A 14,925-nucleotide genomic window follows, 5' to 3' on the forward strand; every position below is an offset into this window, starting at 1 on the left:
GATGCTGCCTTGATGTCAAGGGCAGTCACTCTTGCCTCATCCCTTGAGTTCAGCCTTTTATCCATGTTTGGTCTAAGGATGTAATGAAGTTAGGAGTTGGGTGGCTGTGGCAAAACGCAAACTGAGCGTCAATGAGCAGGTTATTGCTCAGTAAGTGCAACTTAATAGCACGATCAACCACCTTTTACATCACTTTGCTGATGAGCAAGAGTATTCTGATGGGACTGGCCTTGTTGGATTTCTCCAGCTTTTTGTATACAGGACATACCGGGTCAATTTTCCGCATTGTTGGGCGGTTATAACCATAATGGAACAACTTGGCTAGGCTCGTTCTGGAGCATACGTCTTCCATGCTGTTGCCAAAGTATTGTCAGGATCCATAGCCTTTGCAATACACAGTGCCTTCCGCTGTTTCTTGATATCATGTGGAGTGAATTGAATTGGCCGAAGACTGGCATCTGTGATTAAGGGGACCTCCGGAAGAGGCAGAGATGGATCGTCCACTTGGCCCTTCTGTCTGAAGATGTTTGCAAATGCTTCAGCCTTGACATTTACACTGATGTGCCAGGCTTCCCTCATCAGTGAGGTGTTATTTGAGGAACCTGTATTCCCAGGCATCTAAAACTAGTCCTGGCCAGCCAAAACGGTAGCCACTCAGATCAGCTACCTTTCTCGAAGGGTTCACAGGAAGCTCCTCACTGTTGCCTATGTTTAATCTATCCTGAGAAAGAACCAAACTCCCTATGCACCTCCATTATCTTCCCCACATTAGGGGGTTCGTGACATACAGCAACAAATCGTCCACAAACAGAGACTCCCTAAGCTCCCTGCCTCCCCTCTCCATACCCCCCTACCTGGCTGCCGACCTAAGTGCGATGGCCAACAGCTCAATCACCAAAGAAAACAGTAACAGGGAAAGTGGACATCCCTGCCTTTGCCGATAAGTACTCTGACCTTAGTACATTGGTGCGGATGCTCGCAGTTGGGGCCCTGTACTCCACCCCCCCATCTGTTGTAGGAACACTAGCAGCTCCTTTGCCACCCCCGATATTGTGAAGGATTTGGGGCTCGACCTATCCAGCCTAGGATCTAGCACAACCCATAATTAACTGATGCGAGTCAAGCTCGGGGATGGCAACCAGCACCTTCTTAATGAAGTCCGTGTTGTCCCAGTTCGGAACATATACATTTACTGGAATGCCTGCCAACACTCCACTCACTATAACGTATCTCTTTCCTGAGTCCACCAAAACATTAGCCACTGAAAAGGTCACCCTTCTATTGATCAGCACTGCGTTCTTCTTGTCCTTGCATCAAAACTCAAGTGGAACACTTGCCACACCCACCCTTTCCGCAGCCTTGTCCGATCCCAAACTCTCAGGTGTACCTCCTGCAAGAAAACCACACCCGCCTTCAAACTCTTTAGATGGGCAACCACCTGGGACCTTTTAACGGGCTCATTTAACCCTCTCATATTCCATGCCATCAATGTCATCATCTGTCACCCCCCCCCCCCCCCCCCCCCCCCCCCCCCCAAAACAGTACATACTCCAACCCCTCCTCCCTCAGGCACCAAACAAACAACCAACTCAATTTAAAAAAACCCAGCCTAAACAAAGAAAACCCAACTAACCTAGACTTGTGACCTTAACAAACAAAAGAAACAAACCCCCTCCCCGATTAACAGCTATAGGTCTCTCTCCTCATTTTGCTCCCGTTAACTAGCATAACTGCCAGCATGGTGACACCCACCTGGAGAAAAAAAAATCAATGTTATAACACAATGGATCAGTCAACAGCCCACCTACCCGAACCCAACGTTAGTATTAAACATTCTAGGAATAAAAACATATACACACACCCAATCCTTCTCCCCCAAACATTTCCAACAATACAGTACAAAAAAAGCCAATAATTCAGAAAAGAGAAATAGCAAAAGACATCAAAAAGCCAACACTGAGGCGTAACCAATAACTTAGTTCGATTCTCCCTGTCCATGTTTCTTTACAAAGTCATTTGCCTCCTCTGGCCTCTCAAAATAGTAGTCACTGTCTCTGACCGTGACTTGATGGTGAGTCGAGTATACCACTCCAAAGCACAATTTGCTCTTGTGAAGAGCCGTCTTGGCCTCGTTAAACCCTGCACGCCTTTTTGCCAGTTATCCCAGACGCCCTGATAAATTCTAACGGGATGGCCCTCCCATCTGCATTCTCGAGTGCCCTTCGCCCAGCTCAGGATACTTTCCTTATCCAAGTATTTGTGGAGTCGAACTGAAATTGTCCGTGGCAGCTCACCAGACCTGGACTTCTGTCTCAACGACCGATGGGCCCCGTCCACTTCGGGAGAGTTCGCAAAGACCCCTTTCCCCGCAGCTTCCCAAACATCTTTGCCACATAATCCGTGGCACTCGTACCTTCTATGCCCTCCAGCAGCACAACGATCCTCAAATTCTGCCGTCTGGAGCCATTCTCCAGGTCATCGGCCTTGGCCTTCAATAACTTTTTAAAACGTTTTTATTGAAGTTTTTCATTTATGGCAGATAAACCTCATCATATAATTCAATTATACAGTTGCGTCAATCGTAACTGAGGTTATACATAATTTACATCCTTTTGCTATACATGGTCAACTTTTGTGTTATCAAACAAAAACAGAGCGAAATAAAAAATATGACAAAAGAGATAAGTGCTCTGTTCACAGTGCAGAGACCAGCATTGAATAGATATTGTCCGAGCTGCCCCTTTTCAGCCTGAGAATTCTGATACCTAACAGGTACCGCACCTCACGAAGAAGCAGTTTAAGAGATGAGCTGTGGTGCGGAGATTATGCCCCTTGTCTGGCAGCATTGTTGCACCATCGCATGTGGGACAAGCGCCTCTCAGTGTGTTGTGCAAACCTCACCCTGTCCTCGCTGTGGTGCTTCCCCTCTCACCGCAGTTTCTGGTCATGAACAGGTCATCAAAGAGGCTGGTGAATTGTTTCCACGTTTGGTGGAACCCTTCCACTGATTCCTTGATGGCGAATTTTATTTTTTTTAGTTTTAGGAACCCGTTTAGTTGGATAGCCAGTGCTACACCCGAGATGGCCCTACAAACTTGCATCTAAGCAGAATTCTCGCCGGGCAACAAGCGAGGCGAATGCCAGGGCATCAGCCCCTCTCCCCACAAAGAGCGCTGAATGCTCAGATTCCCCGAAGACTGCCACTGAAGAGCATGGCTCCATCTTTACCCCCACCACTCTGGACAAAGATGGCAGTCCAGAACCCGATAGGTTTGGGGTAGGATCGGAACATGTGCGTGTGGTTGGCCGGACCCCCCTAACACCGGTCATATTTATCTTCCAGCTCCAGGAAGAACCCGTTCATCCGTGTCCTGATTTGTTGCGCCCTGTGCACCACCGTCAGCTGCATTAGGCTCAGCCTTGCACATGATGAGGTGGATTGATCCTGTGCAGAGCTTCGATTCAGAGCCCTCCCACTATCTCCATACTCAGTTCCTCCTCCCATCTTTCTTGTATCTCATCCAGTGGGACCCTTGCCTCTTCTATATGTCGCCACATTTACAGTCCCCGAGCAAGTCTGACACTAGTAGTCTGCCCAGTAGAGTGTGTCGGGGTATCTGGGGGAACGTCATGGTCTCCTTGTAGAGGATGTCCCACATGTGCAAGTACCAGAGTTCGTTCCCTTTTAGGGGCTCGAGCTTCCCTGTTAGCTCTCCCAGGGTCGCTACTCTACTGTCCTCGTACATGTCAGTTACTGTCAGTATCTCTCCATCCTCCACGTTTTGAAGGTGGCACCTATTTTCGCTGGGATAGATTGTGTTTCCTGCGGATAGGGGCAGCAACAGACATGTCACCCGATTTGGAGTGGTGTCTGAACTGGTTCCAGGTCCGGAGTGTGGCTTCTACCACCAGCTCCTCGAGTACTTGTTTGGGGAGAATGGGAGTGAGGCGGTAGCCAGCACCCGGCGAGATGTCCTAGTACAAGGCGCCTACTCTATCTGCACCTATCCTGCCTCCGGCTCTCTCGACCACCCCCGCATTCTGTGTTCACTGTCCAGAACGAAGACCCCCCCATGTGTTGCCCTCTTTGTAGGACGGTTTTCCGTATCCTCGGGTTCTTTCCCACCCAGACGAATGCCACGATTGATTTATCCACCCTGGTGAAGAAGGATTTGGGGATGAAGATCGGGCGTGATCTGAATAAAAAGAGCGCCTTGTCAGCACGTTCATTTTTATCATCTGCACACTTTCCGCCAGGGAGAGTGGGAGCATGTCTCATCTCCGTAGATCGCACTTCACGTCCTCCACCAGGCTGGGCAGGTTCCACTTATGGAGCCGTGTCCATTCAGGAGCTTTCTATATCCCCCAGGTACCTGACCTTAGTTTGGACTAGTTTGAACGGCAGCATCCCCAGCTCTGTTTCTACCCCATTTGACCTTAAGAATCAGGAGCAGAATTAGGCCACTCGATCCATCAGGTCTGCTCTGCCATTCAATCATGGCTGATATTTTCTCATTCGAATTCTGTTGCCTTCTCCCCATAACCCCTGATCCCCTTATTAATCAAGAACCTATCTATCTCTGTCTTAAAGACACTCCGTGTCCCCCCACATCTCCAGCAAACCAGGAAGATTTGCTATTGCTCAGGTTTAATCTGCATCCCGAGAAGGCTCCAAGTTCCCTCAGGTGTTTCATTATCTTTCCCATGCTGGGCAGGGGCTTCGACATGTAGCACAGCAGATCTCCTTCAATATCTTCTGCCCCTCCACCAACAGCGCCACCTAAGCCTCCAACGAGGCAATCTTATCACTATGTTATGTGACCATCTCCTCCACTTTCTGAGTCGTCGAGCCCTGTACCTCCAGCCGTGGTTCCACCCTGCCCAAAGTTGCCCGAATGGATACCACTGCCACCTCAATCGCCTTCAACAGATCATCGGTTTCTTAAACTCCTCCATTAGGAATTCTACCAGCGCCTCAGTTGTCCACTAAGAGGACAACAGCGACACAGGGGCCTCCGCCATTTTCTCCACTCATGCAATACGAATGCCTTCCAGGTCAGACTAGGACCCCTTATTCGACTTGTTCCTCATGTTTTAATCTCCAGACATCACACGCCGGAGGGGGAACCAAAACTCTCAAATTACACCACTTTCCTTCCCAAACAACAACCGGTAAACAGACAAAAAGGGCCAAAAACTGAATCCCCAAGCGGGAGCCACCTTACGGGCAATCGTTCATCTCATAGCCGCCACTGGAAGTCATGAAATGCTTTCTCGGTTATTTTAACATTTATCAAGTCAAATAATGTCCACTTGATTCACTGCCTAATTGTGATTCATAGTTATGTTATTTGTGAAGGTAGACTTGAACTAAAGTTGAAGTGAAGGAATATTTGCTGAAGAGATTATGTTTTTGTGACAGAGTCTTTTGCTGGAGATGCGCAGAGATTTCTTACTCCGGAACCTGGAGGATGCCTTGCTGGAGACAGAACATCAGCTGAGCATGCTCGGGGATAAGATAAGGAGGTATATTCATTTGATTTAATTAATTCTACTACTTGACTCATATCTATAGGCAGTTTATTATATATGAACAAGATGAATCCGTGCCATTATTAAATTCCAAAGGCTTATCAGACAAGAGTTTAAAACTTAACTCTCCAAATTTCTGACAATCATTTTTTAAATTTTGGTTGCTCAGAAGTAGCATTTTATTTTTGGTTCCATTAATGACCACTGCACCAAGACCATGTTTATTTATTACAATCCATGGCAGCCCAGGTTTGTAAAGGGAGCCTCATACAGGTCTATGTCTATTTTTATTTATTTTCAGAAAGTAAAGTCAGTTTCAGGCATGGACCCCAAACAGCTCTTTTTCTGCCTTTACAAAATGCCTTTCAGTGCACTTCTGATGCATATTGTGTAAAAACATATGAACTAGGAACAGGAGTAATTCATAGGGCCACTTGAACCTGATCTGCCGTTTAATATAATCTTGGCTGATCCTCAACTTGCACTTCCCCACCTGCTCACCCTTAGCACCCAAAAATCTACTGATCTTAGCCCTGGTTAAACTCAAATGACTGAGCATTGAAATCTGTCTGCAATAGCAAATTTCAAAGATTCACAATCATCTGAGTGAAGAAATTTATTTTTATCTCAGTTTGAATCGGCCAGCCCCTTCTGGAACTGCCCCAGCATTCTAGGGCGTGATCCTCCGGCCACGCTGCTCCCGGGATCCACCTGGCACGCAATGCCTCATGAGATTCAATGCAATTTCGCGAGACATTACAAGGGGAATCTCGCCCACAATGGACAGGATCAGTTTTTGACAAATCTGCATATTAGAGCAAGGCAGTAAGCCTTAGTCTATTGTGCAAATTCCAAAAGTACCTGAGGCTTTGGAATTCAATCCCTTCACCTCGGGCAAGTGCCGTTTGGTACAGGTCCCCACAAACGGAACGGCACTCTTGGGCGGGGTCTCAGAGGTGCCAGCTGGCATTGTTTGCAAGCGATTGGGCCGGGGTTGCCCGGCATGATCTGGGGGGGGTGAGCCAGGCAACCCCGGCCCAATCGCTTGCAAACAATGCCAGCCTGGCACGTCCCCATGTTGCGTTCGGCTAGGGAGAGGTCAGGGATTTTTTTCGTGGGCCTCGGAGATCGCCATTTCTCTCACTACAGTGGGGAATTCAGGCGAGCAGAGCTCCCCATTGTAAAAAACGGTGCTATGTGTGTCCTCGGCGCGCGTTCCCCATTCAGGCCCCTTGTTCAAAGTGAGTTGCATTAAATAGCCATGTGTTTCTCGGCATTGCAAGTGCCGGAAAACACGTGGCTAAACACGCTCGCTCGGGAACATTGTTCCCTTTTGGGACGATCAAGCCACTAGACTCTCCAGCCATGGAAAGCAACCTCCAATCATCTACTCTGTCAAGCTTTCTCAGAATCTTGTATTTTCATTGAGACCACCTTTCATCCTTTAAAACTCTTTCGAGTATAAGCCCACTCTTCACAATCTCTCCTCTCATCCCAGGAATCAATCTAGTTGCACCCCCGTGGGCAGCACTGGATAGCACTGTTGCTTCACAGCTCCAGGTTCCCAGGTTCGATTCCCGGTTTGGGTCACTGTCTGTGTGGAGTCTGCACGTTCTCCCTGTATCTGCATGGGTTTTCTTCGGGCGCTCCGGTTTCCTGCCACAAGTCCCAAAAGACGAGCTGTTAGGTAATTTAAGACATTCTGAGTTCTCCCTCTGTGCACCTGAACAGGCGCTGGAATGTGGCAACTAGGGGCTTCCACAGTAACTTCATTGCAGGGTTAATGTAAGCCTTCTTGTGACAATAAAGATTATTATTATATCCTTACTTGAGTACACAGACCAAAATAGTACACAGTACTCAAGTCCAGTGCAATTGTAGCAAGATGTCTTTACTTTTTTATCTAATCCCTTTGCAATAAAGGTCAACATACTATTTTCCTTCATTGCTTGCTGATCATTTCTGTATTTCTGGGGCAGCACAGTTGCGCAATGGTGCCTTATGGCATCGAGGTCCCAGGTTCGATCCCGGCTGTGGGTCACTGGCCGTGTGAAGTTTGCACATTCTCCATGTGTTTGCTTGGTTTTCGCCCCCACAACCCAAAGATGTGCCGGGTAGGTGGATTGGCCACACTAAATTGCCCCCCTAAATTTGAAAAAAATGAATTGGGCACCCTAAATTTATAAACAAAATCTTTCTGTATTTCTTGCACAAGGACACCAAAATTCTTCTGAATACCATTTAATAGTTTCTCAACATTTAAGTTATTCTGATTTTCTATTCTTCTGACAAAAGTGAATAGCTGCACATTCCTCCATATTATACCTCTGCCACCTTTCTGTCCACTCACTTAACCCATCTGTATGTTTCGGCAGACTTATGTCCTTCTCAAAGTTTGCTTGTATTGTCAGCAATATGAAAAATAGGCACATGTGTTCTAAAATTGCAGGCAGATTGCTGACCCATCACAGATACAGGCTGCTATAAACAAGTGGGAAGCTGTTGCTGCTGATCTCAGAAGCAAAATTGAATACACTAAGGTATGTACGTGTCTAAATTTTACCATCCCTTTCTTTCCTCTGAGGAAAGTATTATAATTTTGAAAATAAATCTGAACTAAATTAATAGCTTGAGTCTAGTCAAACTGCCATTGAAATATACCTACAAATGTCATCCTTGTTTTTTTTAAACTTATTTTCCTGCAGTTTCAAGTTAAGTAAATAGTAGGATCCATTGGCAGACCCATATCTCTTAATTTACCTGAATTGAAATACGTTTGCCAATTATATGCCCATTCTACAAATTTATTCATGTTTTTTTGTCATTTACTGCAGTCCTCCTCCGTATTGACTGTCCCTACCAATTCAGTGTCATCTGTAAATTTGGAAGTTGTGCTTTTGATTCCAAAGTTTAAATTGTTAATATAAATTGGGAGCAATAGTGGTCACAACAGTGATCCTTGTGAGATCCCACTTGACACTTTCTGGCATTCTGCATACGTTCCCTTTATCCCGACTCTGTTTTTTGTCTTGAATCCGGCTGGCTACACATATTACTTTTGATCACCTTAGTTGCCTGTCATATTCAGTTCATTCCAAAAGCTAAACTTCTCTCTGCTTTCAGAATCTTTTAGCTGAGTCTTTGAGGAATATAATCTGGGCATTTTCACTCCACAAAGCCTCTCCTGTTGCTGCAACGTAGATGTGCAGTGGGAGAATTGATATTTATAAAATAAAATATTGCAGGGCTATGAGGAGAGAACAGGGGACTAATTGAATAGCTCTTTCAAAGAGCCGGCTTCGGAACAATGGGATGAATAGTCTTGTTCTGTGATTCTGTGAAGACTGCTATTCAGATATATTTGTGGCTTGCTTTGAAGCCAAGTTGGCTTCATTTGAAGACCTCCGATCAAAGCAGTTCCTTGCTATTACGCATGTAAATAAATTATCAAACAATTTTCCAAACCTGACAGAGTATGAACACCAGCTATTTTGTTGTCTTTTTTTGTCTTTTGATACTTAGCATACATACCAAATAACATAGTTCCAAGGAGAACGCAATAGTATCTAGCAAGTCCTTTAAAGCATTTAACAAAGGGATATGATGGAAATTATGATGTAACTAAATTGTGCACTTAAGTAATCATTGTAGGTACAGCAAGCAATTAGGAAAGTGAATTCCATGCTAGCTTATATTGCAAGGAAGTCCGAATGTAAGAGTAAGGAATTGTTGCAATTATATCTTTGGTGAGACCATGCCTGAAATACCCTGTACAGTTTTGGTCTTGTTACCTAAGGAACAATAGCCTTATAGTGAATGCAATGAATCACGAGATTGATTTCTTGGAATGAGAGGTTGTTCTCTGAGAAGATAGTCAGTAGAATGGGCCTGCAGAGTCAAGTTTGTTTTTTAAAAAAAGAATATGATAGAACATAGAACATACAGTGCAGAAACAGGCCATTCAGCCCATCGAGTCTGCACCAACCCACTTAAGCCGTCACTTCCACCCCTATCCCCATAACCTAATAACCCCTCCGAACCTTTTTGGACACTAAAGGCAATTTAGCATGGGCAATTTAGCATGGCCAATCCACCTAACCTGCGGTCTTTGGACTGTGGGAGGAAACCGGAGCACCCGGAGGAAACCCACACAGCCACACGGAGAACGTACAGACTCCGCACAGACAGTGACCTAGCGGGGAATTGAACCTGGGACCCTGGCGCTGTGAAGCCACAGTGCTATCCACTTGTGCTGCCGTGCTGATCTCATTGAAATGTATATAATTCTTAGGCGTAACCAGATAGATGCTAAGAGGCTAGTTGCCATGGCTAGAGAGTATAGAACTATGAGTTGTCCATTTCAGACGGTTGAATAGAAATTTCTTCACTTGAGAGGTTTGTGAATCTTTGGAATTCTCTATCCCAGAGGACTGTGGATGCTCTGTCAGTTCATATTTTCAAGTGTGAGATTGATAGATTTTTGGACACGTGGAAATCGAAGAATATGAGAATAAGTTGGAAATGTGATTTTGTGGTGGAAGATCCATGAACTTATTGAAAGACAGAGCAGGCTGAAGGGGCCATGAAGCCTGCACTTCCTGCTTCTATTTCTTATATCTTACGCATTGGCAATACTCAATCCATATTTACTTCATAGAACTAGTCCAATCCCCTTCCAACCTGGCTTATTTTTATTATTCCTATCTTCAGTAAAATATAATTAATGCTGGTATTCCTCTCACTAACATGAACGGGGATCAGATGGTTAACTCAGTACAAACCAGGATTCAATTTGAAACCTTTCTGGACTGTTAAGACTAAGTACACACTAAACAGTGCAGATACTACTCATGATGATTTGGAATTTGAAGCAAGTTAGTTTCAAAAGGAGAAAATGATACAAAGTGATTGTTAACTGATTTCCTTTCACCATTAAGACAAACTTCAATAAGCATATCTATCTGATCAAAAATGGAGCTAAACTGAGAAATCTTCCTGCGCTCAGCAATCCTGAACCACCAACCCAGCTTGCTTTACGGGTTCTGGTAAGTAGTTTGTTTTCTCTGCGTAGTAGAATCTGGATAAGTGGATACTTAATTTAATTGCAGTTATGATGGAAACAAATTAGAAATAGACGACAAGTTCAATTTGTGGTAGTGGGAACCATGAAAACAAGAAAACATGGACAAGAGACATGGAAAAATGTGTTGGAGTTTCTATTTAGCTCTTAAGAAACGGAAGAAATAATAGTCATACAAATAGGCACACAAGTGCCAGGGAGCGGCCATCTCCAATAAGAGAGAATCAAACCATCATCCCTTGACATTCAGTGGCATCACCATCACTGAATCCCTCACGATCAACATCCTGGGAGTTACCATTGACCAGAACCTGAACTGGACTAGCCATATCATTACTGTGGGCTAGAAGAGCAGGTCAAAGGCCAGGAATCCTGCGGAGAGCACCTCACCTCCCCAAAGCCTGTCCACCACAACAACAAGGCGCAAGTTAAGAGTGTGATGGAATCCTCCCCACTTGCCTCAGAGTGCAGCTCCAACAACACTCAAGAAGCTGAACATCATCCAGATGAAGCAGCCCACTTGAGTAGCACCCTCTAAAACATGCACTCCCTCTACCACCGTGCATAATGGCAATAGTCTGTACTATCTACAAGATGCCCTGCAGGAACTCACCAACTGCACCTTCCAAACCTGCAACCTCTACCTTAGAAAGCACCTTTCAAACTCATGACCAGTACCATCTGGAAGGACAAGGACAGCAGATATATGAGAACACCACTACCTGGAAGTTCACCTCTGTAGGGACTCTTATTTTACCTTCTAATAAGAATCGGTAATCCAGTTGGTGGGAGGTGTCAAAAATACGACTTTATTATTGTTAATTACTCACTTGATACACTTGAATAAGAACGGAATAAAAACTGAGAAACAAAATATCAAACAATACATTAAAAAGTCAAGCACATGGCAAAAAAAGCATAAAGCACAACAGGAAATCACTTTAACGCAAACAAACAGATAGATGATTCAAGAATTCAGGAACAAAGACCTCAATCACGAGGTTCTATTTTTAAGGGAATTCTTATTTCTGGTTTAGCCCCTCATTTACTTTCATTAGCTTCTAATTCTCAACTGAGACCTCCTGGTTTGTTCAAATGAATGTCTGTTAGTTAGAAGATGATTTGTTCATCAAGCATTGGACATTACTTAAGATTGACTGGTGCCTATCAAAACTAGCTTAGCGTCTGCGTGTGCAGTCTTAGGAAAATTGCTGGATATGTTTCTCACACTTTGCTATGTTTCACAGCTTGGCAGATACCTTACTAGAACTGATTAGTTGATTAGACAGAACAATACGTTCTTAGTGCTAAATACACTGGAATACAATGGTTAATTCATTATATGAGACAGTGACTGAGTTCCCACAGTCAAGGCACTTTTAATATTTTTGCCTCTTAGATACATGCATTCAACCAGCACCTATATGAATAAAACTAGACTTGATTACCCTCCAAGTCACTCACCATCCTGAATTGGAAATATATATTTTTTTCTTCCTGTCGCTGGGCAAAACCTTGGAACACCCTCCATAATAGGACAGTGTGTAACATTTGTATTAATATAATGTGAATTCACGTGAAAGACATCCAGAGTTTGCCTTGAACCAATATAACCAGACATCTACACCTATTTTATCCATTATACTTGGTCTGAAGGGAAGCCATGGAAATATTAGTAATATACAAGAACTATTCTGGAATGTTCATTTTCATTGTGACTAATTTTGTAGAGAAATTATTTTTTTATAGCTCAAGTTAAAAATTTACCTGCACTTTCTAAATCAGAAACTCTAAAATTGGACATGGAACTCTGACATGATTGATTTGATGGGTATAAATGTGTGTTTTAAGGTAGTTAGCAATTCTGATTGGATAAAAAGAAACTGGAGAAAATATATTTACTACATTTCAAATGTAATATCTTATTATATTTGGAGAGCTCCAACATTGCTACATGGATGGAAATGCCATTGGGTTTGGAAATAACCCAAAAACAATGTAATCAAAATTCCTCTAGAGTTTACGTCCAACCTACTCCCCTTTCCTAAAGATGGTTGATCATGCTGTTGCTGGATGACTAAGTGGAAAACTGGTATCTTACTGTTTAAATATTTTTCAGGCTATTGAAACCCAGGGGCTTTCAGACATACATGCACACCCCACACACACATCTTTGACATTTTTCTTCTAGAAGTGCCATAACAGTTAAGGCCCATTGTACTGCCCACCTGACATCCTCCCTGAGCACAATTGTGACGTTAAAATTGGGATGCTCATGGCATATGTGATTCAGCATCACACAGTTAGTGCACTTTCCTAACAAGCTGCACTGACATCTCATATTTATGATTTATTTTGATCTATTACAATCCAGTTTTAGTGGCATTAAGTGCAAGAGTAAGGTGTTAATTCCCATACTTGGGAATTATGTGAAGGCATTGGAAAGAATCCACAGGAAATTCACAAGAATGATTCCAGGGATAAAGAACTGTAGCTATGAGGATGGATTGGAGAGGTTGGAACTGTTTTCTTGGTGAAAGGAGAGCTGAGTGTAGCTTTGATAGAGGTATTCAAGATCCTAAGGATAAATAGTGAGAAACTGTTCCTACTCAAGAGAACATCAAGAACTAGAGGGCACAGATTCAAAATAATTGTGAAAATTATGTGAGGAAAATATATTTTACCAAGAGGATGGTTGGAGTCTGGAACAAACTTCGTGAGAGGGTGGTGGAGGCAGGTTTAATTGAGATATTCAAAAGGGAATTGGATTGCTCTCTCAAAAGAAAGAATGCGTAAGGCTATTGGGATAAAGCAGGGGAATGGGGACTAGATGGAATGGTCTTTCAGAGAGCCAGTGCAGATTCAATAGCCTCTTTCTGCACTGTGAAGATTCATCATTTAGATCTATTAGAGTCATGTAGTCGTACAGAGCATAAAAGGCCCTTTGACACATTGAGTCTGCACTAACTACCCCTAATCTCACGCTAATCCCACTTACCAGCACTTGTCCCATATCCTTGAATGTGATGGTGTTTCAAGTGCTCATCCAAATCCAAAGTAATACGGTTTCTAGCCTCCACTAACTTCCCAGGCAGTGCATTCCAGATTTTTCCCACTCTCCTCAGTGATTTCTTTCTCATAATTCCCCTCAGAATCTCCTTTCCCTCACCCTAAAACTATGTCCCCTTGTGATTGACCTCTGAACCAAGGGGAACAGCTGCTTCCTATTTACCTTGTCCAAACTCCTCAATCTTATACACCTCAATCAAATCCCCCCTCATCTGTACCCCCTCTAGCACAATCACATCCTTCATCCTTCCCATAGTGAGGTGACCAGAACTGCACAGTGGCCTAACCAATGTTCTGTACAGCTCCAAAATAACCTTGCTCTTATATTCTATGCTACGACTGACAAAGGCAAGTTTCCCATATGCCTTCTCAACTACCCTATTCACCGACTCTGCCGCCTTCAGGAATCTGTGAACAAGTACCCCAAGATCCATCTGTTTCCTAGTGCTTCCTAGTATTCTACCATTCATTTCTTATTCCCTTGACCTGTTTCTTCTTCCTCACACTTCTCAGGATTAAACATGATATGCACTCCTCTGCCCATCTGGCCAATCCATTTATATCTTCCTCTAACCCCACAACCCTCTTCTTCACTGTTAATCACCCTACCAATCTTGGTATCGACTGCAAACTTACTTACTTATTCCCCCCACATTATCGTCTGTATCATGTGTGTATGTATATATTTAGATATTTATATAATATATATATGTTTATAACAAACAATAAGGGACCAGCACTGATCCCTGTGGTAAACTGTTGGACACCGGCCCCCAGTTACTTAAACAATCTTCCTTTGTGTCCTATTAATAAGTCAGTTTCGGATCCATCTCAACAAGTTTCCTAGAATTCCATGTGCTCCAACCTTCTCAATCAGTCGCCCTTGATAGACCTTGTCAAAGGCATTGATAAAACCCATATAAACTACATCAACTGCACTTCATCCACTCACTCGGTCACTTTATCAAAACGTTCTATCAAATTTGTTAGGCATGGCCTCCCTCTGACAAAGCCATGCTGACTATTCCTAATCAACCCATGCCTTTCCAAGTGGAAATTAATTCTCTCCTTCATGATTTTCTCCAATAGTTTCCCTACTGCTGATGTGAGACTCACCAGCCTGTAGTTCCCTGATTTATCTCTGCCACCCTTTGTGAAAAGTGGAACGACATTAGCTGTTCTTCAGTCCTCTGGCATTTCCCCCGTGGCCAGAGAGGAATTAAAAACTGTGGTCAGAGTTCCTG

At 43.8% G+C, this 14,925-nt stretch overlaps 1 protein-coding gene across 6 annotated transcripts in view; it reads left to right on the top strand.

Annotated features, from left to right (window-relative positions):
* The window catches only part of LOC119968889 (E3 ubiquitin-protein ligase DZIP3-like), a 202,033-nt gene that overhangs the window by 163,512 nt on the left and 23,596 nt on the right, over positions 1 to 14,925 (top strand). For all 6 annotated transcript variants that reach the window (XR_005461261.1, XR_005461262.1, XM_038801830.1 and 3 more), the window contains 3 exons: positions 5,423 to 5,526; positions 7,982 to 8,072; positions 10,470 to 10,577. Coding sequence is in view for 4 of the 6 variants with exons in the window: in XM_038801830.1 (XP_038657758.1) it covers positions 5,423 to 5,526; positions 7,982 to 8,072; positions 10,470 to 10,577 (303 nt within the window). In the remaining 2 variants the exon portion in view is untranslated. The remainder of the gene's footprint in view (positions 1 to 5,422; positions 5,527 to 7,981; positions 8,073 to 10,469; positions 10,578 to 14,925) is intronic.

This window comes from Scyliorhinus canicula, chromosome 7 (assembly GCF_902713615.1).
Source record: "Scyliorhinus canicula chromosome 7, sScyCan1.1, whole genome shotgun sequence".
NCBI lineage: Eukaryota > Metazoa > Chordata > Chondrichthyes > Carcharhiniformes > Scyliorhinidae > Scyliorhinus > Scyliorhinus canicula.